The sequence below is a fragment of the Zea mays genome, chromosome 10 (assembly GCF_902167145.1).
Source record: "Zea mays cultivar B73 chromosome 10, Zm-B73-REFERENCE-NAM-5.0, whole genome shotgun sequence".
Classification (NCBI taxonomy): domain Eukaryota; kingdom Viridiplantae; phylum Streptophyta; class Magnoliopsida; order Poales; family Poaceae; genus Zea; species Zea mays.
Genome location: NC_050105.1, coordinates 7193994 through 7219573, shown reverse-complemented (window position 1 = coordinate 7219573; position 25580 = coordinate 7193994). Strand labels below are relative to the sequence as shown.

Below are 25580 nucleotides of genomic sequence, written 5' to 3'. Positions count from 1 at the left end.
CTTAGAACTAAGAATGATTTGCTGCATGCTAAGGTTATTGAATTAAAGTCTTGCAAACCCTCTACATCTACTATTGAGCATGTGTCCATTTGCACTAGATGTAGAGATATTAATGTTGATGCTATCCATGATCACCTTGTCTTAATTAAAAAACAAAATGATCACATAGCACAACTCAATGCTAAAATTAGAGAGCATGACTTAGAAAATGAAAAATTTAAATTTGCTAGAAGCATGCTCTATAATGGGAGACGCCCGGGCATTAAGGACGGCATTGGCTTTCAAAGGGGAGACAATGTCAAAATTAATGCCCCTCCTAAGAACTTGTCTAACTTTGTTAAGGGCAAGGCTCCCATGCCTCAGGATAACGAGGGTTACATTTTGTACCCTGCCGGGTATCCTGAGAATAAGATTAAGAAAATTCATTCTAGGAAGTCTCACTCTGGCCCTAATTATGCTTTTATGTATAAGGGTGAGACATCTAGATCTAGGCAACCAACCCATACCAAGTTGCCTAGAAAGAAAACTATTAATGCATCAAATGATCATGCCATCTCATTTAAAACTTTTGATGCATCTTATGTGTTGACTAGCAAATCTGGCAAGGTAGTTGCCAAAATTGTTGGGGGCAAACACACGGGCTCCAAGACGTGTGTTTGGGTACCCAAAGTTCTTGTTTCTAATGCCAAAGGACCCAAAACCGTTTGGGTACCTAAAGTCAAGAACTAAACTTGTTTTGTAGGTTTATGCATCCGGGGGCTCAAGTTGGATACTCGACAGCGGGTGCACAAACCACATGACAGGGGAGAAAAGGATGTTCTCCTCATATGAGAAAAACCAAGATCCCCAAAGAGCAATCACATTCGGGGATGGAAATCAAGGTTTGGTCAAAGGTTTGGGTAAAATTGCTATATCTCCTGACCATTCTATTTCCAATGTTTTTCTTGTAGATTCTTTAGATTACAATTTGCTTTCTGTATCCCAATTATGTCAAATGGGCTACAACTGTCTTTTTACTGATATAGGTGTCACTGTCTTTAGAAGAAGTGATGATTCAATAGCATTTAAGGGTGTGTTAGAGGGTCAGCTATACTTAGTAGATTTTGATAGAGCTGAGCTCAACACATGTTTAATTGCTAAGACTAACATGGGTTGGCTCTGGCACCGCCGACTAGCCCATGTTGGGATGAAGAATCTTCATAAGCTTCTAAAGGGAGAACACATTTTAGGATTAACAAATGTTCATTTTGAGAAAGACAGGATTTGTAGTGCATGTCAGGCAGGGAAGCAAGTTGGAGTCCATCATCCACACAAGAACATCATGACGACCGACAGGCCGCTTGAGCTACTCCACATGGATCTATTCGGCCCGATTGCTTACATAAGCATCGGCGGGAGTAAGTATTGTCTAGTAATAGTGGATGATTATTCTCGCTTCACTTGGGTATTCTTTTTACAGGAAAAATCTCAAACCCAAGAGACCTTAAAGGGATTCTTGAGACGAGCTCAAAATGAGTTCAGCTTAAGGATCAAGAAAATAAGAAGCGACAACGAGACGGAGTTCAAGAACTCTCAAATTGAAGGCTTCCTTGAGGAGGAGGGCATCAAGCATGAGTTCTCCTCTCCCTACACGCCACAACAAAATGGTGTAGTGGAGAGGAAGAATCGAACTCTATTGGACATGGCAAGAACCATGCTTGATGAGTACAAGACACCGGACCGGTTTTGGGCCGAAGCAGTCAACACCGCCTGCTACGCCATCAACCGGTTATATCTTCACCGAATCCTCAAGAAGACATCATATGAACTCCTAACCGGTAAAAAGCCCAACATTTCATATTTTAGAGTTTTTGGTAGCAAATGCTTCATTCTTATTAAAAGAGGTAGAAAATCTAAATTTGCTCCTAAAACTGTAGAAGGCTTTTTACTTGGTTATGACTCAAACACAAGGGCATATAGGGTCTTTAACAAGTCCACTGGACTAGTTGAAGTCTCTTGTGACGTTGTGTTTGATGAAACTAACGGCTCTCAAGTAGAGCAAGTTGATCTTGATGAGATAGGTGAAGAACAGGCTCCATGCATAGCGCTTAGGAACATGTCCATTGGGGATGTGTGTCCTAAGGAATCCGAAGAGCCTCCAAGTACACAAGATCAACCATCCTCCTCCATGCAAGCATCTCCACCAACTCAAAATGAGGATGAGGCTCAAAATGATGAAGAGCAAAATCAAGAAGACGAGCCACCTCAAGATGATAGCAATGATCAAGGGGGAGATACAAATGATCAAGAAAAGGAGGATGAGGAAGAACCAAGACCGCCACACCCAAGAGTCCACCAAGCAATCCAACGAGATCACCCCGTCGACACCATTCTCGGCGACATTCATAAGGGGGTAACTACTCGATCTCGGGTTGCTCATTTTTGTGAACATTACTCTTTTGTTTCCTCTATTGAGCCACACAAGGTAGAGGAAGCTCTCCAAGATTCGGATTGGGTGGTGGCGATGCAAGAGGAGCTCAACAATTTCACGAGGAATGAGGTCTGGCATTTAGTTCCACGTCCTAACCAAAATGTTGTAGGAACCAAATGGGTCTTCCGCAACAAGCAAGATGAGCATGGTGTGGTGACAAGGAACAAAGCTCGACTCGTGGCCAAAGGGTATTCACAAGTCGAAGGTTTGGATTTCGGTGAAACCTATGCACCCGTAGCTAGGCTTGAGTCAATCCGCATATTATTGGCCTATGCTACTTACCATGGCTTTAAGCTTTATCAAATGGACGTGAAAAGTGCCTTCCTCAATGGACCAATCAAGGAAGAGGTCTATGTTGAGCAACCTCCCGGCTTTGAAGACAGTAAGTATCCTAACCATGTCTATAAACTCTCTAAGGCGCTTTATGGGCTCAAGCAAGCCCCAAGAGCATGGTATGAATGCCTTAGAGATTTTCTTATTGCAAATGGATTCAAAGTCGGAAAGGCCGATCCTACACTCTTTACCAAAACTCTTGAAAAAGACTTGTTTGTATGTCAAATTTATGTTGATGATATTATATTTGGGTCTACTAACGAGTCTACATGTGAAGAGTTTAGTAGGATCATGACACAGAAATTCGAGATGTCGATGATGGGGGAGTTGAAGTATTTTCTAGGATTCCAAGTCAAGCAACTCCGAGAGGGCACCTTCATTAGCCAAACGAAGTACACTCAAGACATTCTTGCTAAGTTTGGGATGAAGGATGCCAAACCCATCAAGACACCCATGGGAACTAATGGGCATCTCGACCTCGACACGGGAGGTAAGTCCGTAGATCAAAAGGTATACCGGTCGATGATTGGTTCATTGCTTTATTTATGTGCATCTCGACCGGACATTATGCTTTCCGTTTGCATGTGTGCAAGATTTCAATCCGACCCTAAGGAATCCCACCTTACGGCCGTAAAACGAATCTTGAGATATTTGGCTTATACTCCTAAGTTTGGGCTTTGGTACCCTAGGGGATCCACATTTGATTTAATTGGTTATTCGGATGCCGATTGGGCGGGGTGCAAAATCAATAGGAAGAGCACATCGGGGACTTGCCAGTTCTTGGGAAGATCCTTGGTGTCTTGGGCTTCAAAGAAGCAAAATTCGGTCGCTCTTTCCACCGCCGAAGCCGAGTACATTGCCGCAGGACATTGTTGCGCGCAATTGCTTTGGATGAGGCAAACCCTGCGGGACTACGGTTACAAATTAACCAAAGTCCCTTTGCTATGTGATAATGAGAGTGCAATCAAAATGGCCGACAATCCCGTCGAGCATAGCCGCACTAAGCACATAGCCATTCGGTATCATTTTCTTAGGGATCACCAACAAAAGGGGGATATCGAGATTTCTTACATTAATACTAAAGATCAATTAGCCGATATCTTTACCAAGCCACTTGATGAACAATCTTTTACCAGACTTAGGCATGAGCTCAATATTCTTGATTCTAGAAATTTCTTTTGCTAAGCTTGCACACATAGCTCATTTGAATACCTTTGATCATATCTCTTTTATATGCTATGACTAATGTGTTTTCAAGTTTATTTCAAACCAAGTCATAGGTATATTGAAAGGGAATTGGAGTCTTAGGCGAAGACAAAGGCTTCCACTCCGTAACTCATACTTCGCCATCACTTCGAGCAACTCCCTCGTCTTTTGGGGAGAAATGAGCATCAAGGAAAAGGACTTCATCCTTGGGGGAGAGAGTAAAAGCTCAAACGCAAAAGGACTTCGTCTTTGGTATAATCTTAACTCACTTATTTATGACCAAAGGGGAAGATTGCACTCCAAAAAGGGCTCTAATGATTCCGTTTTTGGCGATTCATGCCAACAAGGGGGAGAAGTGAGCCCAAAGCAAAAGGACCGCACCACCACAAATTTCAAAAACTTAGTGTTGAATATTTTTCATTTGGTATCCTATTGTGTTCAAAAGGGGGAGAAAGTAGTGTTTCAAAATGATATATCAAAACCCTCTTGAACACTAAGAGGAGAATTTCATTTAGGGGGAGTCTTGTTTAGTTAAAGGAAAAGCATTTGAAACAGGGGGAGAAAATTTCAAATCTTGAAAATGCTTCTCAAAATCTTATTCATTTGCCTTTGACTATTTGCAAAAGAACTTTGAAAAGTATTTACAAAAGAGTTTGCAAAAACAAAACATGTGGTGCAAATGTGGTCCAAAATGTTATAAGAAAGAAACATTCCATGCATATATCGTAAGTAGTTATTTTGGCTCATTCCAAGCAACCTTTACACTTACATTATGCAAACTAGTTCAATTATGCACTTCTATATTTGCTTTGGTTTGTGTTGGCATCAATCACCAAAAAGGGGGAGATTGAAAGGGAATTAGGCTTACACCTAGTTCCTATATAATTTTGGTGGTTGAATTGCCCAACACAAATCTTTGGACTAACTAGTTTGCTCTAGATTGAATGTTCTACAGGTGTCAAAGGTTCATCTATAGCGATACTAATTCGACTGTCCGGAATACCGTAGATTATTCCGGACAGGAGAAGCTTTTTGGAAAAACAGGCCAAGCGCGGACCGTCCGGGCCCCTGCCGCGGACCGTCCGCGACACATGGATGACCCTCGGACAGAACCAATGCAAAAACACAAGTTTCCACTACAGACTGTCCGGAGGAAAAGCGAAGACCGTCCGAGCTCTTGCGCGGACCGTCCGGCCTCAGGCGCGGACCGTCCGATCGGTAAGAAACCGAAAAAACCCGAAGGTAACGGGTTCGGAGAAATGAATTTTAGCGGCCTCGCGGACCGTCCGGGCCAGGCGGGCGGACCGTCCGCGACTGGCTCTGTCTGACATCTGACGTCGCATTAAATGCAATATAGCCGTTGATATAGCCGTTACTGCTGACCGTTGCATCTTCAGCCGTTGATCTACAGGGGCGGACCGTCCGCACCAGGAGAGCGGACCGTCCGCGCTCAGCAGAAAGGCCCAACGGCTAGGAAGTGGTTGGTGGCTATAAATACAACCCCAACCACCTCCATTCAATCCATCCAAGCATTCCAACCTTCAACATTCAATACAAGAGCTAGCAATCCATTCCAAGACACATTCAAAGCCTCCATCTCTCCAAGTTTCACAATTGAGAAAAGAGATCATTAGTGATTAGTGGCTTGAGAGAGAAAGTGATCCGTGTGTCATTTGTCGCTCTTGTTGCTTGGCTTTTTAATCGTGCTTTCTTGATTCCTTCTTTGCAATCAAACTCACTTGTAATTGAGGCAAGAGACACCAAACTTGTGGTGGTCCTTGTGGGAACTTTGTGTTCCGAGTGATTGAGAAGAGAAAGCTCACTCGATCCGTGGATCGTTTGAGAGAGGGAAGGGTTGAAAGAGACCCGGCCTTTGTGGCCTCCTCAACGGGGAGTAGGTTTGCAAAAACCGAACCTCGGTAAAACAAATCCGCGTGTCACACTCTCCATTTGGTTGCGATTTGTTTTGCGCCCTCTCTTGCGGACTCATTTATTATTACTAACGCTAACCACGGCTTGTAGTTGTGTTTATATTTGTAAATTTCAGTTTCGCCCTATTCACCCCCCCTCTAGGCGACTATCACAAGGCGAGCATGCGGGGGCGGCGGCGCAAGGTGAGCATGCGGGCGGGGGCGCAGCCGCGCAGGGCTGGAGGCCGCGGGCGTGGGCAGGGTTTCACGGAGATGGACCTCGCAGAACACAAATCGATAGATGGGCCTCGCAAACACAAATCGGCAGATGGGCCTCACACGGCGTATATGGCTGTATTAATAAATTTAGTACCATATTGCTCACCAATTGGTGTTGTAACCTGCTTATATGTGCTCCTGTGCATGTAACATCACAATTGTTATCACATGGTGCTTGTATCGTCCTGTGCGCGTGACATGTGCAGTAATTCTATTTTTTGGAGCATGCACGCAGGAGCAAGCGGGCCCTACCTGTCAGAGACTACGCGGCAGAACACAAAAAGACAGGCTACTATTGCTAACTTAATAAGTAGTAGAGATAGTGGAGATGGAGAAAGAAAATAGAAACATGAGAACTTTTAAAACATCAACAGAAATTACTTTCCCTAATTAGACTAAATATTAGTTTGTTCTAGTATATTTTCCTTTAATTTTAATAAAAAACAGGAAATCGAAAATTAGAAGAAGACCGAGTCCCATCAAACTATGTATAGTTTTTTGATAAATTAATGTATTACCCCAAATATCAATGTCAAGATTATTTTTTTATCCTCGTAACCAGAGATGTTTCGTACTCAACAAGAGTCTCATTCACTTTGGTAAATTTATCTTACCTTGAAGAGGATCAATATGTTTGACTTGAAAAGTCCGTTTCGTCAATGGCCATCATATTTCAGATTAACCGATTTTGAATCGATCTTTCACGAATCTGCTTTGCATGTAAATTACGTATTCCATAATAAAAACACAGGGCCGCCTCATGAGGCCCAGAAGGTATGACGATATAGATCCTCGAAGCGGCACGTACTATCTCCGTAGTGCGGCGATTGAGGTTTTGTTCCGCTTTCTCAGGGTTTTCTATCGTCTCGTCTCCCATCGTCGTCGTCGCCCGCCGCTGCTAGGTTTGGGGTTTCCGGTGGCCAGGACCCAAGCCAGCTCCGTCGGGCGCCGTGGGGAACTGCTGGGAGGGGCGGTCGACCGGCGGTGCCTCTGCTTCGGGTTCTCCGTACCGGCGTCGGAGGGGATCGGATGGCATAAGGTACCGCGTGACCTCCCTCCTCGACTCATTATTTCACCGATTTATTCTGCTGGGACGTGCCTATGCGCTTGTTCCATGTTTCGTTGCCAGGATTATTCTTCTGGGATGTGCCTACGCGCTTGCTTGCGCTTGTTCCATGTTTGTTGATTGGATTAATGTTTGGCGTGGCAAGATTGTTTCTTTGTTGTTTGGATTGAGGTATGGTGCGCTAGGTTTGTTGCTTGACTGAAGTTTCCTTTGCTAACAAATAATGTGGAGTGATTGCCTGCTGTTTGAGGGGTTGTCTCAACGGGAGATCTGTTCTCTCCGTGATTGAGGGGGTTGGACCTTGGCTGTGTATTTTTCTCAGATTCGTTTTGTTCTTTGTAATGCCATAGTTGTTTGCCAGCCAATTGGTGTGGGTTGTATCTGTACTAGTAATTTGCCCGTGCCCTGCGCGGGTCATTGGTTTATTTGTTTACACCGTTTAAAAAAGTGTTGCTTTAGATATATGAAAGCAACAATAATCTAGTAATAGAACAATTCAATCTACAAATATAGCAGCATAATCAGCATAGATGTTATATTACAATGACGCTGCTTGAAGAGAGCTGAGCAGATATATATACATGTATTGAAGCAACAAAATGCTGGTCTTAATGAACACAAAACAATGATACTCTGAAATAAAGTTTACAGTGAGTTTCTGCAGCCACGCACTGAACGCGGATCAGTCATATGTACAAATTTCTAAAGGCAACAAAACACTGGTGTTAGAGGCAAAAAAATGCTGATTAAAATAATCAAAAAATGTGATGCTTTTCACGATAACATTTAATCTTCGTGAAGTCCACTGTCCTTTTTTCCGATATGTAGTGCTCATTTTTTCAGTCTATATGTGCCTATTAAGCTATTTTAGCGCGGTGATCATCATCTAGGGTGGAAAATAGTGCCTACCCTGTACATGTATACATATATGTACATATGCATGCAGATATTTAATAATATAGGCTACCACTTTGTGTGTATATATATATATATATGATCCATGTTCACTATATGTACTGATACATTGCATATACAAATATTTATTATATGTAAATATACATGGACACGCAAATGTCTTGTGATGCATGTGATTATACCAACTAATAAAAAAAATCGAGAAAAGGATTGCACTGTCGATTTCTCGTATCCTAGCCATTAAGCCATGGTTTGGCTACCACACTCCGTGGTCAGATACCACGGCTCCAAACAGAAACAACAGAGGACAGAGGAGGAGAAACCAAGTGCATGCGTAGCTTTTGTCAGCAAAGAAAAAATTCGAGAGTGCTTTGTTGAGGCGTGCCTACCTTTAAAACTCAATCAAATAGAATATAACCTATAGGATATGTTTAAATAAAAAACCTTATTATTAGTTAGCTAATTTTTAGCTTAAATTGGTTTCAGTGTATCCGAATACAAGGGCGAATATATGAGTTGTTTTTTAGCGTAATCTTTCATTATTTATTAGACAATCACATTTAATTTGAGCTAAATTAGTCCCACCTACGAATCAGCCGTGTGTAATATGTCGTTCTTCACTTCCACTTCCATCATTATAGTGACTATCCACTTCCATTGGTCCCTTGCTTCTTCATAAGTTAAGCAAAAACTTCGAGCAGAAATCCATCCAAAATTTGCTCCCGTACACCATGCAGGATCCCCGTTTCTCCCGATGACCAATAGCCGCAAAGATTAGGTGGGGGCTGTGTGCCTGTGTATTAGGGAAGGGGCGATGGAGTGCCTGTGTCTCTTGTTTGACAGGGGATGACGAAATAGATTGGGCGCAGACGACGGGGACATACTCACATACGTCGAAGCAGTCTCCTCGAGCGACGAGGTAACAACGGTGAGGGCCACGCTGGAGATCAAGCGGCTGATCTGCCACGCTCCAGATTTCGCCGTGTTGTCCGGGCTTGTGTCGGCCTCCTCGTGCGGTCGCCGCCGCCGCGCAGACCCAGTGCTCCGTTGTTCGCGTCGATAGTTGCAGGTCGTCGCCATATAGTTGTTGATGCAGGCTTCTCAGTGGCACATCAGTTGCTCCTGGACTCTGATTAGGTGCCCCAGAGGATCCTACTGAGCTGCCTCAGCTGCGTCGGCGTTTCCTATGGCGAAGTGAGGATAGATGCGTTGCGTGGGCGGCGAGGCCGCTAGCCGAAGTGGGGACAAAAACGCCGCTACCTGAAGACACCATGGATGCGAGCTCTGATGCTGCAACGGAAGAGGACATACGAGATAGAGCAGTCTTGTGCTATCCACGGGAGCTTTCTCGATGGCTCTGAAACCCCGCGCTTGCAATGGCTGCTACCTGAGATGCTTTCGTGGGCCTTAGGAGCAGCATCGGGCGGCTAGCTGACGTGGACGTATGTGTGAGGCAACGACAAGCGATTGGCGACGAAGACGTTTGCGAGCACTCTTCACCGCCGTCGTCGGGCGATCGCCTTTTTTTCCATGGAAAACGTTTCGTCGTCTGTGAAACCATCTGGTAGTAACCCTTTTCATTCCCAAAGGTCGCGTGAGTCAGAAGTCTGGAAGCTACGCGCGTGAGTACGTATTGGACCGACGTTTTGACGACGCCGTCCAAAGAAGATCTGACGGCCGAAGTTTTTGGAGGTGGCGTGGCTGAAGGAGGTGCCCGCTTTGCGCCCGCGTTTAATAGATAGAAGAATTAGTGGGATTTGCCGATTCGGCGTTGGTTGTTCCCAGTGTTGGTGGTTTTTACTGCAACCGAGTGATTATTACTTGTACTCTTGATTAGCAAGTCAACAAGAGGAGCTCAAGCCACGTGTTCTAACGTGGGTAGTCGTATAACTGTGGTTCCTCTGCCCATAAGTGCAGATTGATGTACGGTGGCGGGGAAGGGATCTGGGATTATTTTATAAGGACATTTATTTCTGTAAAGGCTGATTTGATGACTAGGGATCACGAGGGGTTCCATGGAAGAGGAATCCCCTTGCTTTTCAATTTTGAATAGCAAGGGTATTTCTCCCCATGGATCCATCCATGGTCACCAAACCAGCCCTAACTGTATAGGCCCAGCCCAGAGGATGGCTCTATGGCTTCTTTGCCCGCTACTCTGGTAGCACGAAACTCGGCTTCCTGTAGGTTGCTGCGTTGCAGCCATGTAGTTGGGCTTCCTGTAGGTAGCACGAAACAGAGGCCAGAGTATAGTTCTTGATGCATTTCAGTTATTGGTGTTTGATCTTTTTTAGAGGATGGTTTCTATGAATTGGTAGATGGTAACAAGTGGTATGATTTTGTGTTATTAGTCATTCAAATATTACCTTTAAAAATTGGTAGCTGAGTGGATCGTGTATTTGGCCTATAGCCTTGTCAAGACGCCCAAACGAAGTTTGGTGTGAGGTCATTTGGCCTCTGTAAACTAATATTGAAAACTATATCATCTCAATGAATTAACATGTTTAATGGAAGATTTTATTGTAGGTCATCCAACTTATATGGAATTTGCCATTTCACACCGCTAAAATCCATAATTGTTGGGTTCATGCTCAAATCACCACAAGTAGTATGTTTATGTCCATTATTAAAGTAGTGTCAACATGTCAGTCCTTTTCTTTGTACACATTCATTTCCCTCCCTGGCTTCTCTACCAAATACCAATGTCATCGCGGGAGGTGCACACGAGTGTGAAGAGTATGGGTTGTAAGGGCACAATTTAGCATGGAAATCCATAGCAAGGCTAATGTCAGGGGCAAGGGTGCAAGACTATTCACCAAAATGTTCCTAGATAATGTCATAAGTAAGTTGTGATCTCGTACGCATTAGTGCTAGTGGCTTTGAGCAGAATGAGTCTGGTAACTAGCTCCTTGGCAACAAGGGTAAACTGTAAGCGAACTACGAGGACAGAAGTATGGGGAGATTAGGATCGAGATCTAGGACTAGAATAGGTGAAAGAGTTGGTTAGTTAAGAACCGTAAAGATGAACAAGCACTCATGACATCACGTAGACTAGAAAATTTTGGATTGAGTAATTCGAGTTCTAAAAACTAGGATTTTGAACTTTTCCCCATGAATTACCAAACAAATCACAGCTCAAGTTTGGGTTTTGGGTAATCTTGATACTTGAATCACCTTGAAAAGAAAAAAACAACACCCTCCTGTGCTTGTCAGTAGCAATAAATGGTAGACATGACATTGGGCTCAATTTCCATCGCATCACCAACCCTCCTCTTGAGCATCATCCCTTTGGACCATTGTTTTCAAGTCGGACGACTTGCTAGTCGTTCTAGCTGATCGACTTGGGCGATTAATCGCGATTGGTCTAAACCGACTTGGTCGCGATTAATCGGACGACTTGAAAATAATGCTTTGGACCCATGCTAATGGAAAACATTTGGGAGAAGTCGAGAAGAAGGGATTTTGAGTTGTTTCTCACAGTGTCTGGCGTAAAGTGTCGAAGAAGAGGAGTGACTATTGGCTTCTCTTTGATATTGTCATGGAAGAAGAGTGTTGGATAGCTGTGGGTATCGCCAAAGAGGTTGAAGATTGGGGCCCTTTGATTGTGCTAGCATGATGGTGCAATGAAGGTGATGGAGAGCATGTGTTCATGTGGCTTTGGTGGCGTTTGTTAGCATGGTGTGATGGTGTGTCGCTGTTTGATGAGATTCTTTTGGTGGAGGTGAACAGTGACAGTAAAGCCAACTCTAGACTGTGCAGCTGTCAAAATGCAGCTAGTGTAGGGTGTCGGGTGAATCATAGTCACATAAAACATATTCAAAGGCATTGACTAGACCTTGGTATGCAGGGCCATTTTTGACATGCATTGCAAAAATGTCACGCAAGTAGTGTATCACATTCTTTGACCCTACACCTCGACTTCGTTGACTAAAAAATTTGGTGAATTAGGTAGGCGGCATTATTGATGGGGGCTTGGGTCATTAGGTTAGGCTAATGTTACAGGGTCATTAGGTGAGGCTGATGTTACAGGGTCCAATCAACTTTGGGTAAAATGGATAAATCAGACAATGAGCCTTAATACCTCAACTACCTACAAGAAGATCATTTTTTGGCTGTAGGTAATTCAAGTTTGGGTATTGGGATCTATGCCCACCTGTAGCGTAGGAGGCCAAGGAAGTTGCACTAGCGAAGCACGTAAAACATGATAAAATGTTGCATCTTGGAAGGAGGTTCAAGAGGTGTAGTGGTCTAGCCTTGATGGCGAGAGTAGTGAGGAAGGGAAGGCTTGAGGTATGTTAGCATGCTCCCCCCTCTTTATCTTCTTGTGTCAGATGTCCAAACAATTGAAGGGGAGGTTGCTTGATGGGAGATGCGATGATCTAGGGGTGGACAACTAGCAAAGAGGCAAAACTGGTGGGATGGCGCTTAGTTGGCAGAGGGAATTCGAGATTAGCATGGGAGGTGCTCTTTTAGGAAAGGAGCCAACAATGGGACGAGAACTTGGCGTGGAGCTTCAGGTGGGAAGCGATCCTAGTAGAAAACCATCGTCTATGCTAGACCCCCGTTAAGTTTCTCACACTTACGAACTCAACTCGAGTGAGAAAGAAGCTAGCCAATTAGGGGAATTAGATGAAAATGGCTTAGTGATGGCAGATACGATCGTGGATGTCGCGATCAACGATGTTGACTATGATGGTGGTCAAGCGGGTGAATCGCGACAAACACCCATCGTGGTGGGCACGTCCTTTGTGATGTGGACAAGCATTGGGCCAGTCAATGAGGGTGACAGAAGTCTAGATCTAGGGTGGTGGTCGATGGGCGGTGTTCATACTTGAGTGTGGAACAACCAGAGTCAAGTTGTTCGGGTTGGAAAAACAATAGAAAAGTACAATACTCCTACTTGACTCCTGGGAGAAGGGGGTAGGTAGGGAATGTTGGGGTGGGTTTTCCTCAAGAAACAAAATGCTCCATCAATTTAGTGATGTCAAGGGGGTTGACATTTGGCATTATAACACATTCAAAATTATATTAGCTTTTTCATGATTGTTATCATTGATGGAAGAATATGATATTAGCTTAATTACTGAGATATCAACACCAATTGCTCTACTATGGCTGCCTCTAGTGCTTATTAGGTTCGTCATGCACGATAGATCCAGGTGGAGGGGAGTGGCAGAGAAAGAAATTGCTTGGTCAACTCTGATTATGAAGAGAAAAATAATAAAGGTGGACCCTAATGCCACTTGTAGTCCACATTGGCAAAAATGACTTTGAAACCAATTAGAGGGCCAAATTTGTTCGGTGTCAGTAGTACAATGTCCAATCAACAATAGCCACTAGTGTTCGAGCTGGAGGGCGAAAATCGACGACAATAGTTCATTGCTGGAACATGAACTTGCTCCTTTTCCCTGAAGTAAGTTATGATGTTATAGATTGCTACATAAAATTAAATGGGAAACTCAAGTAGTAAGCTGGAGAGGTAAAATTGATATGTTTGAAAACTAGAAGTTTGGTATTGGGACCAAAATCATTGTAGATCACTAGCTTTGAAAATTATACTTGCTACAAGTCTTTCTGTCTCCCTCACCTTATCACACTAGGTCGATTGAGTTATTTGTTTTGATGGAAGCCCTTGCAACCTTGGGTTGTGTTCGCGTTGCTTATCCTATGACTTGAGCATCATTGTTTTATGCATGCTAAAGGGCTACACTAAGTGATGAAATGGCAGAAGGAAAATGAGTTCCTAAAGAACAATGTTACCTTTATCCTTGGCCTCATCTTTGGTTTTCAAGATATAATGGAGTTTGATTTACTGAAATGTATAGCAGAGGCATCGTAAAGCATGAGTAACATACTAACATGAATGAGTAGGGTTTATGAGGGGGTGATACATCTCTATCTCTACTACTATAATGCACCACTTGTCGCAATTCCATGGTCATCTCTTTTGTAAAAAAGTCCCTATACTTCTTTTTGTGCTAACCCGCAGTCCAATTACATCTATCTTTCTCTTTTCTATTATTTCTCTACTATTATAAAGCACCAGTTTCGACCGTTCGACGGTCATCCTGCGTCATATTTTTGCAGAATTTTCCCTCAATTTTCCTTGGATCAACCTGTCGTCTCGTCCCCACGCCTCCTCCCTCTCTCTCTACCTCGCCAGTTAGTTATTCGATCCGATTCATTCGCAGATATCAAGGCCTCTGTTTTCCTGTTGTTGCGTTCGTTAGAATAGCTGCACCCAATTTGCTCGTTGTAGATGCCATGCTCACGCTAGTTAAAGATCTTAAAATAAAAGAAAATGTGGCAGTACTTATCCTTGCGTCTCCCCAAATAGAGAGATAATGATCTTATCTCTTCTCTACTTGTCCCCGCATCTCTGCTAACAGATAGATAATGATCTTATCTTTGCAACTTAACCCTTCACTACTATAAAACCCCTACCAGTGGTGTGAAGGCTGCGTTCAACGTTGAGTGTTCCTCGACACCCTGTCGCTCGGCTTCTTCGCTAGCTCCATGCTCGTGGCCACCGTGCACCGGGTTACCGCTGATCGCGGCCCATGGATCGACGACGACCTCAACAAGGGCAGGCTCGACAACCACTGGCTGCTCGCCGTCGTCTGCCTCACCAACCTGCTCGTCTACCTCGCCGCAGCCAGGTGGAACAAGTACAATGCTAGACGTCCCAGCGCCGACGACAGCGTCAACAACGTCGAGGTGGCCGACGAGCCCATGCTCCACTGATCGATCCGGAGTATACGAGTGTGTATCATCCATGTGTATACGAGTGTGTATCATCCAAGTGCAGTGCGTGTAGATCCAACGTACGCGTGGAGTAGTATAAAATTTAATAACTTGTTTCTTAGAGGGAGGGGAGGAGAGCCACGATGTCGGCTGGCTGGGACGGGCGCGCGTGATCTCATCTCGTCGGGTGAGGCATCCGCGACCCGATCCGAGCCTCCCTCACACCCCTGCCGGATGAGGTGCTGCTGGGGCTGTGCCACGACGGAGACGGCCTTCCGACGCTTGACGCCCACGGCAGCGGCGCAGATGGCCTTAGCGATCCATAGTGTGGCGATGAATAATTTAGTTTGTGTGGCTTGAAACGATTCAATTCATCATGTTTATTTTTTCGTGGGTTGTATAACTTATTTAGCTGGGTGGATTCGATTGCACGAAAGCAGCATACTTGTTTGTAGCCTATCACGTAGCATTTGCTTATCCTTTCTCCATTTCAGTTTATGTGGCTAATTGCATTTGTTAGATTGTTTATAAAATTGTTTGCAACTAGTGCAGTGACTTGGGATTAGCACACATATATAATATAAGATAGGTTTGGAGTGTCTACTATGTTTGTGTTCTTTGTAGGGCTTGATGATTTTATACAAAATCACATTTGTATTTTGGTAATTACTTACAGTCATTAGCTTAGAGTTAACATGAATTACGATTCAAATATTTACCATTTGTAAGACCTTTTCAGGATTCTGGTACACAGATGCCCATGAGTAGTTTCTCTTGTACACTTGCTTTAGCTTTAATCATAGTGTTAGCATTGTATGCATAACCTAAAATTACTTCTCCAAACTATAAGGGTAAAAATACTGAGTGATATGTACACATGCCTATACTAATTTATATATAGTATAGATAATAAGCTGTTCAAATAAACTTACACGGTACAAAGAAGTTAGCAAGGATAGCCCATGTACCGTTGCAACGCACGGGTATTATACTAGTATAATTTAACATGTGACGAGAAGCTGGTCTCCTCAAGGTAGGAGCAACTGGAGTTCACAGTTCACACAATTGTTTCGCTGCCTCTAGTCCATGGACCTCATGGTCATGTGAATGCTAGTCCCTCCATGTTTTTTGTTGCTTCTTTGTAGTTGAGAATTTTAGGGGTGTGGGTTCATTCAGCATTTATCCAATCAACATTTTATGAGAGCTGATTACAATTATATTTTTCTAGATTAGAATTTACAATCACATGCAACATGTTGGTGTAAAAGATCACAAATCATGCAAACATAACCTTAGGTTGTTCGGTGAAATTTCGCTAAAGTGGCTTAGGCAAACAAAGTGCACTATTGGGGTTAGTAAAACAGAAATTTTGTAGAATTTTTTTATAAAGTTTACTACCATATAAATATGATTGCATTTGAGCAAAGTCATGGCAAAAAAGTGGAGACCTTAGAAGTCTTCAAGCAAAGGGCCATCAAAGATGGCACATGGAAGGAAGAAGATGACACAAACATGCGAGAGAAGATGGTAACTTGTATTTGGAAGGTGGTCTTGGAGGTGTGTGGAGCAACAAAAGGGAGTGTATGCGAAGCTAAAGATATTTGTTAGTGGAAAAGAGGAAGTCCAAATGGCTATGGAGGCGAAGAATGATAAGCGTTTGTACCAAGACATGACTGTGGACAACATAGAGATGTACGTGGTAGCAAATAATGGTAGGGCGTTTGTAGATCTTTACTAATGTTTGAGTACGAAGGAAGTAGGTAACCATTACTTTTCTCTCTGCCCAGTTCCTGATACAAACAATACCCATATGGTAGTATTGCACTTTAGCGGGAAAGCCAGTTCATGGTATAGAGGCTAGAATCTGACCCATAATCACCCCTGATCTAATTGAACTGGTTCAGAGGGTATTCCCAGATGCAAGCACCTCACCTCAATGATGTTGAGGAATGGAAGAGATTCTACCAAGTCCATAATGGTCAAGATTCCACACAGAAGGGTCATGCCGTGAAGCATCTTATTCCTGTGGTTCTACAGCAGTAGGAGAAGATTGGTTTGTATTTCTCGCATCTTTTTGATAACTTGTTTTGTGAGTCTCTGACCACGAAAAAAGTTACTACTTTACTGAACTGACCTCGGGCGTGTTAATACCAGTTGAAACACGCTTTGGTCCCTCATCCGTGAATCAATCCCTAGCAGGTTTTGTCTTGTATCCAAGTAGATTATAATCAATATCGGTATCTATGGACCTTAGAAATTCATTCTTCACCTTGCTTACTTTTAAGTATGGTTAATTCATCCCGACTAGTATCTTTGGACACCGAATAAACCTTCTCCCTCTTCTAGGTACCTAACCTAATCCCTAGTACACCATCTATCTCTACATCCAGGGTCGCCTCCAATCTCGTTCCGGGTTAAAAAAGCTGAGTGACTTAAGCGGTATATATAGGTTCTCGGCCTTAAAAGAAGATAAAGCCCAGTCCTATTACAAAAGGCGGGAAAAGTCACTCTATGTAAGTATTCTAATAAATTGGGCACACATTTCACTATATAGTGAGTTTGAGTCTAGGTTACTGTACCTAAGATGGATTATATAGCCTAAGTCGGGGAATAATTAAGTAGATATTAGCTTTAACCATAGCATACTTGTGCATCAAAGGACAATATAGGATGACTATTGTTCGTGAGAGGAAGACGAGGAACTTCAACCAAGTTTAGTGCATTAAGGATGAAACGTTGCACCTCTTGGTGGAGGAAGAGATCAGATATAGATGGCGAGAGTATTTTGACTAATTGTTCAACGGGGACAAAGGGGACACAACCTTTCAGTTGGATGAGTCTTTTGATGACATCAATAGACGCTTTATGCATAGGATCCAAGAATATGATGTTAGAGTGGTACTGAAAAGGATGAAATAGGGTAATAGGGTAAGGCGATGAGCCCTGATGGTGGCATGGAGATGCCTCAGGGACATAACTATAGTATGGCTAACCAAGTTGTTCAACCATATCTTTTGGTCGAACAAAATACCTAACAAGTGGAGAAGTATATTAGTAGATGAACAAGAATAAGGGAGATATTTAAAGTGGTACCATTTATCGAAGAATTAAGTTGATGGGGCATGCTATGAGGCTATTGGAGTTATCGAGCATCGTCTGAGAGGAATAACGAGGATCTGTATGAACCAATTTGGTTTGATGCCCGGAAGGTCAACCGTGGAAGCCATTTTATTAATAGGATATGGGAAGAGGCAGTAAAAGGGGACTTAAAAGGATGGAGTACACCTAAAGATTTAACCTTGAACAGGAGTGCATGGAAACAATTATCTATGTGCATGAACTTTGACTTGCATTTTCTGTTGGGTTTCAACTCTAACTTACCCAACTTGATTAGGACTAAAAGGCTTCATTGTCGTTATACATAGATGATAGCATTAGGTTTTTAACTTCTATGCACGTTAGGAACCTGTATGGGGTTTTGTGTTTTGGAATTGCATGAACTTTGATGGAGTTGAATGTTATGAATAATTCCTTTTGTGGACATTGGCATGAGACTTGATCCTAGGAACATATTACTTTTGGTCTTGCATTGACATACTGTTCACTTATTGTCATTTATGTTTTGTTTGTAGCATCCTGTCATGGACCTTCGGTCCATGGGGATAGCTGTCTTCTCCGGCGAGGTTATACCCCTCTGCCGCAGGCTTGGTTCTAGGGTAGCAGCCCTAGGCGCTTGAGAAGGTCATTGCAAGAGAGAGAGAGATTGGTTTGATAATGATTTTGCTTGATTTATTCCCTGCTGCCATGCGGCTTATAAATAGCCCTATGGCTAACCAACTTCTCCTACAAACTCTCAACTAACTCCTACTTTCTTGGACTTATCTGATGCTAACCAACTCTCCACAATTCTCTCATCTCAATCTTATTATCTAGCCTTATCGCAGCTCATCTCAATCTTATTCTCTAGCCTTATCCCAGCCTGGCTGTTGCCTCTCGCTCCCTACGATACCCATGACTTCGGTCCATGGGGATAGCTGTCTTCTCCGGCGAGGTTATACCCCTCTGCCGCAGGCTTGGTTCTAGGGTAGCAGCCCTAGGCGCTTGAGAAGGTCATTGCAAGAGAGAGAGAGAGATTGGTTTGATAATGATTTTGCTTGATTTATTCCCTGCTGCCATGCGGCTTATAAATAGCCCTATGGCTAACCAACTTCTCCTACAAACTCTCAACTAACTCGTACTTTCTTGGACTTATCTGATGCTAACCAACTCTCCACAATTCTCTCATCTCAATCTTATTATCTAGCCTTATCCCAGCTCATCTCAATCTTATTCTCTAGCCTTATCCCAGCCTGGCTGTTGCCTCTCGCTCCCTACGATACCCATGACATCTCCCCCTCCCTTGAGGACCAGCTCGTCCTCGAGCTGCCATAGACTTACCTGACACGACTTAAGGTTAAGCCTTTTACATCTCGGCTTACCTTTATTATTTAAGATGAAAATACAAAATAATTGTGGAACTAAAATATAAATTTGAACTGCAGCTATGTCCTCCTGTCCTCCTGGATCCCAAGGAAAGAACTGAACTGCGGACTTCACGTTGGATGAAAGGTGAAGGAGGAACCAGCTCGTTCTTATGTTGGGTCTGTCCAGCACCAAGGCAGTTGCCCGAATGAAGGAGACGACCCTCTTTGGCCGTGCAGGGGGGCTGCATACCCAGATCTCGACTTCTGCAGGGGGTTCAAAAAGTATAGACGAGACCTGGTGGTTTGGCGCGCAGGCTGCGAGTTGGTGCAGCGATGAGCTGATCAACAAGTGCAGCTTCCGCACCGCCCGCCTAACAAGGAAGCCGCGCACTGCGGCTTGCAGGCGCACCACGACCTGCTCATGTGATGACGGCCATGGGGTGGCCCTGGAGGCCACAACAAGGTGCTTCTCCCCACGAAGGGACTGTACCTGGCGGCGTGCCAGGAACCCTCGCGCTGCCGCCTGAAGCCGCACCGCTGCTTGGAGTTCCTTTTCTGTCTTCTCCTTGTAGCGGTGGAACATCACAACGAATTGATCCCACTTCTCTTCGAGCCGAGTGAATGCATCTAGAGTTGTTGAGGGCGGGTGGGAGGGCGTTGCGGCGGCAGATGACGCGGCGGCTGGTGGTGGTGAGGGATGGGCGGCTGGTGGTGGTGAGGATAACCATCCTCTGATACCAGGTGTCATGGACCTTCGGTCCATAGGGATAGCTATCTTCTCCGGCGAGGTTATACCCCTCTGCCGCAGGCTTGGTTCTAGGGTAGCAGCCCTAGGCGCTTGAGAGGGTCATTGCAAGGGAGAGAGATTGGTTTGATAATGATCTTGCTTGATTTATTCCCTGCTGCCATGCGGCTTATAAATAGCCCTATGGCTAACAAACTTCTCCTACAAACTCTCAACTAACTCCTACTTTCTTGGACTTATCTGATGCTAACCAACTCTCCACAATTCTCTCATCTCAATCTTATTATCTAGCCTTATCCCAGCTCATCTCAATCTTATTCTCTAGCCTTATCCCAGCCTGGCTGTTGCCTCTCGCTCCCTACGATACCCATGACACATCCATAAGCCAATGTTATACAATCTCTATGTTTTTGTTTCTTGGGGACTACAATGTTTTCCATTTATATGATTACCTTTCATGTAATTTTTGGAATAACTTGCCACTTCTTGTGACCATGATTTGTTCGTTTTGTAGTTGTTGCTTGGATACATTTGTTTTCAATAGTGAATTTTGTTTCCTTGCTTGTAGTTGGAGCAAATCTAAGTCGTTAAATTGAGAATAGTCCAAGGAAACCTAATTCATCCTATTTTGGCCCAAGACGACGCTTTCCAACTAGAATGAAGGTGGCAAATGGGTTGTCTTTGAGGAAATCTAATGGTAGGTTTAAATCAAAGCTTATGATGGAACTTGTTAAACAATGGCGAGAACATCAAGCAATTATGAGGTGCATGAATCTATCCAAGCGTAATAACAACATCTATGTTGGGGCAGAAGGAGCCAACATAACTTCTCCCAACGATAGCAACATTTGGCCAACGAGTGCTTTAGTAGCAAAGAATAGCAACTCAAGATATGTGCTAGCCTCAAAGTGTGCAAGCCAGCCTCCTACAATGTGGCTAGAGAATAGCTTGAATACTTCATCGGGTTTCAAGTGCTCTAAGCCCTCTATCGTTAGGAATGCACTTCCTTCGAAAACACCTAAGGCGTCTGTCTCTTGGAAGTCAAAGGATGATTCGAATGCCATACCAAGACACCTAGAGCAATCTCACCGTAAAAAGACATCTAGAGCAACTCGAACTCACTTCAAGGCGATGCCAAATTTGATTCACAAGGCAAAGAATGTTGATACCTCAAATCTAAACGATGGTGCCTCGGGTTCAAGTTGGAGGGGTCAGTCGGATTCATATAAGGGAGAGGACATAAATATCGGGAAGGAATGCACTAAAACTTCAGAGTTGTTGAAAAGTAGAGAAGCCTCAAGAAAATCAAACATCCTAGTGGTAGATCGGAAGGATCCTAACAAAGATGAGCCAGACAAAGTGAAAGGAATCCAAGATGAAGTTGTGACCAAAGAAGAGGGATTGAAAGGCCATACCTGTGAAGGTTGTGCGACGTGTTGGAGTTGTCTTAAGCAGGCGAACACCACAAAGGCAAATGATGCTCCAAATTTAGGTTCATTGTTGGTTGGTAACAAACACACGCAAGGCCTCATGAGTAATTTGAGAGATAATTCATCCCATTTGTTTGAAAAGAATCATTCAAGACACCAAAGGGATGATCCATGTGAGTATAGAGAAACAAACTTGAAGTTTCCTAATAGGATCCAATCAGTTGGAGGCAATGGGAAAACCAATGATGTCACATCTAGGAGAAAACGACTCTTGTTAGAAGAAAAGGCTAGCGCACACGTGCAAAATGATCTTACTTATGGACCGATGAAGAGGCGGAGGTACATAGAAGCCAACGAAGATGAAGAAGAGCAAAATGATCTTACTTATGGACCGATGAAGAGGCGGAGGTACATAGAAGCCAACGAAGATGAAGAAGATTATGTCGGCGACCACCATCCGGTGCATATTGAAGATGCTACCACTGAATTGACACCGCAGGATTCTATTTCAAAGCATTGCGTTGAGCGACAATGCTATTGTTGCTCAAAGCCTATTGACATACCTAGATGGAGGTACAGTAGATGTGAAGTTTTCTTTTTTACGATCTGAAATGCTAGTCTTTGTATGCTATTTTTTTTCTTTTCTGTAAACAGTGGAACCTTTAAGATAGATGGAAAGGAACACATATCACTGGCTGGACATTTGTCATCCAAATCTTGTGAGAAAGTGTGGAAATTGTCATCATTGCCGAAGGTGGTTCAAGTGACAAAGGTTCCTAGAATGGCAGTGTGGCCTAAGATATTTAAAGCATCAGAACCCAGTGGTGACAATATTGGCCTATATTTCTTCCCTCCTGAAATGAGGTGACTTGCTTAGCCTTTGTGTTTCTTTCCATTACTTGTACTATCATTTTCTTGTGTATAAATGTCTAATCATTTTATATTCCTCCCTAGGCATGATGAAGAACTAGATCAACTAGTTAATGAAGTCATGGATAAAGATTTGATCTTGCGAGCTATTATTGGTGAAGCTGAGATGCTGATATTCCCGTCTGTTCTACTACCTGAAAGATATCAGAGTATGATCTTTCTTTTGTTTGTAAAAATATGGCCTCTTTTGGACTACATAACATATCTAGTAATTTTCTATTACGCCGATCAGTTTGAAGCGGAACTAATTGTTAGATTATTGTATGCTGGTCAGTGGCGGAGGACCCTGTGGCCAAGTATGGCAGCTGCCATACCTAAACTTTCGATAGTCTTATTATAACTTCTACTGTTAGAATAAAACCATGTCTATTGTAGTGGTTGCGCTTTGGTGTTTCAATTAGCACGTCTTGGGTACGATTCCTGTAGTGTGCGCCATTTTTTTCCTTTTTTCTACCTGCTACTACAATGTTCGATTCCTGCATGCACCATTTCCTCGATTTTGTTTCCGTTTTTCTACTAGCTACTACTTATATTGTCATACCTTATATTTCTTTTGTCCTCCGCCACTGATGCTGGTATTACATTGTACTGTTTAATGTAATTGCAGCATTCCAAACCAAACACTACCTATGGGCGGCCTTCAAAGCAAAGGAGGATAAAGGTGATGCAATTGTAGAGCAGGAGGTTGAGAAGGGAAATTGCGTTTCAAACCAGCCAGACAAGGTACAGTCTGATAATGCTTCATTTCCTTCAAACCATGGACTGGACCGTCCAAGCATGGAAGCTCCCCCTCAAAGCAGTAGCAGTGTCTTTGGTATTGTTGTCCGACAAGCTCCAAATCTTGAACCAGAAGTGAAGCGATTTATCCAGGAGATGGAACGCAAAGGTGCGTTGGTAACGGTTATGAGGGGGGAGGCAATTGGTGGAGGGCCATAGCCAAGCAACACCACGACCACTATGCATTAGTTGTAGAGAGAGTAGAGAGTAAACCATGTCAAACTATGCTGTAGTTGTATAGAGTCTGACACATAACGTCGTGGACTTGAGCTCTTGTTCAGTTTTTTTTGTAAGGTACCTACAGGTTTGGTCATATGATAATTTCTCCGGAACGGCATACCTTAGCACCTGTTTTCTAAATGCTTGTCATTTCCCCAGTTGCAATTGTGTCTACGTGCCATCTGGATTCTGGTTGTTTTTCCTAGACTCTTAGAGCTAATTTGGGAACCATATTTTTCCAGGGGATTTCCATTTTGATTGTTTCCAAATGCTACTTAAATGGCTGCTTCGGTTGCAATTGTGGGTATGGTCGCAAACTAACTGTATCATATTTCCCATATTTCGAGGATCTGATCTGTGTAATCATGTATTCTTTGCTTATATATTTGTGCGTGTATATATTCGGCCTTTTTTTCCTGATGAAATCAACTATCATCACGTGGCTACTTTGGAAGAAAAGACAACCTGCTTCTACCAGTTTTAGGATTTTACTTACAGAATGGTTAATGCAACACCAGTGAAGGCTATGAGCAAATTCGAGACTATTCGTTTTTTGTGTGATCAATATGAAGACTTAAGGCTATGAGCAAATTCGAGACAACCTGCTTCTACCAGTTTTGGAAAATGATACCTGGTTTGCAGCAATTTATCTGCGTTGCAGCAGTAGTGATATTTGAGGGATCGATTTTTTTGTGTTCAGCTTCCGTTTAATTAATTAATTAGTGTTTGAATGGTAAGACCAACTTTTAAGAGACTATTTTTGCTAAAGTTTTTGATAAAAAGTACTCTCCAACTAGTTCTTTAAATGGTTACGTAGTGATATTATAATTTGGGTTTGTCGTTTTTTAAAGATAAAAAACAAAAACGATTATATATGATAATTTAGAGAGAGAGAGAAGTTAGAAAAACTCTTGGAGATTTTTGCAGATACTTTAAGGTTAATTGTGTCGTTTAGTCCTACACATACATCACACGTTTTGACAATTTAAATGGCTGGAAAAGCGTTGTAATGGACAAAGAAATGTGATTAGACCGGCTAAACGACCGTTTAATTGGCACCTAACACATTGGAATTTCAACATGAGAGGAGTGAGATTTAGTTTCCTTCCCTAATATTTTTTGTTTGATAAATACACGCTTTTATAAGAATAATTATGTATCCTCAGAGTAACTCCAAAAGATAGTCAGATCGTTTTGTAAGGTAAATTAGGTTATTATTAAAAGGAAAACGTCTCCAATAAACTATAAATGGCTCTTCAAATTTAGTACCTCTTTATACACTTTACTCTCTATTTTTTGACAGCGCCCTGTTAGAATAGTCTGCTTTTCTTTTGTATAATCTATTTTAGAGAGTAGTTAAGTCAGTAAGTTTGACTAATGTTTTTTTAGTAATCTCTTGGAGTTGCTCTTACTACATATCAGATTTTGTACGCACATAAACATGTATACTTTACTGATGTTATATAAAGTTGTTTAGTTTGTTTAACTTCAATGCAATATCATTTATACCCTATTATAGGATGAGTCAACATCTATCTCATCTCCTATTTTAAAGTAAACAGTGTAATCTTCCATGTAAATATTATATACACGATTTGCTGCGGACAGCCTCACTGTCCGATGCATACCATCCTTACCTTGCAAAAAGACTAAGCATGTGAAGATCCCTATTACTAAGATAGAACAATAAACTAGCTTGGGAATCTTCGCCGAAAACCATTTGCAAATCTTTATTTTCCACCTCTTGGTTTCGCGTTAGCTCATTGATTTTATGCATGTGCATCCTTCCATGATTTAAAACTGACATACACTAGGAGCAAATTCATTAGTACATATTTAATTGTTTTGTCCATTAATCACCAAAACCCTCAAGATGTTGATTGCATTTACACCATGACCAGACACGACACGACCGGATAGGTCTCAGTCGACTAAGCTTTAGTCAGCCAAACCTCCCTCAAGCTAAATTCAGTCGGCTAGATGTCGTTTAGCGAAAAACTCGATTTGCTCACAATCAGACCAATAAAATGATCCTTTGAAGAAAAGATCTCGGGGGACCATTGAGTTGATTGTTGCTCAACTCAAAGCTTGAGGGC

General features: G+C 42.8%; 1 protein-coding gene across 5 annotated transcripts; it reads left to right on the top strand.

Annotated features, from left to right (window-relative positions):
- Nucleotides 1-6972: 6972 nt before the first annotated feature.
- On the top strand, nucleotides 6973-23736 carry LOC103640797 (RING/FYVE/PHD zinc finger superfamily protein). 5 transcript variants are annotated; one of them, XM_020545841.1, is made up of 5 exons: nucleotides 6976-7237; nucleotides 20697-22131; nucleotides 22213-22422; nucleotides 22513-22637; nucleotides 23096-23736. In XM_020545841.1, exons 2-5 carry the CDS (start codon nucleotides 20786-20788, stop codon nucleotides 23422-23424), a joined length of 2010 nt encoding a protein of 669 aa, XP_020401430.1. In that variant the 5' UTR covers nucleotides 6976-7237; nucleotides 20697-20785; the 3' UTR covers nucleotides 23425-23736. The 5 variants fall into 5 exon arrangements, with proteins under 5 accessions (XP_020401431.1, XP_020401430.1, XP_020401427.1 ...); XM_020545838.3 differs by having other exon boundaries at nucleotides 20643-22131; XM_020545839.2 differs by lacking the exon at nucleotides 6976-7237 and having other exon boundaries at nucleotides 20405-21917; nucleotides 21987-22131.
- Nucleotides 23737-25580: the final 1844 nt, after the last annotated feature.

What these genes read in the sequence shown, in the direction of transcription:
- LOC103640797 (XM_020545841.1), top strand. Translation starts at nt 20,786, where the DNA reads ATGAAGGTGGCAAATGGGTTGTCTTTGAGGAAATCTAATGGTAGGTTT. An exon ending in ATTGACATACCTAGATGGAG is followed by an intron (nt 22,132 to 22,212) that starts GTACAGTAGATG and finishes TTCTGTAAACAG; the next exon opens with TGGAACCTTTAAGATAGATG. An exon ending in ACTACCTGAAAGATATCAGA is followed by an intron (nt 22,638 to 23,095) that starts GTATGATCTTTC and finishes ATGTAATTGCAG; the next exon opens with CATTCCAAACCAAACACTAC.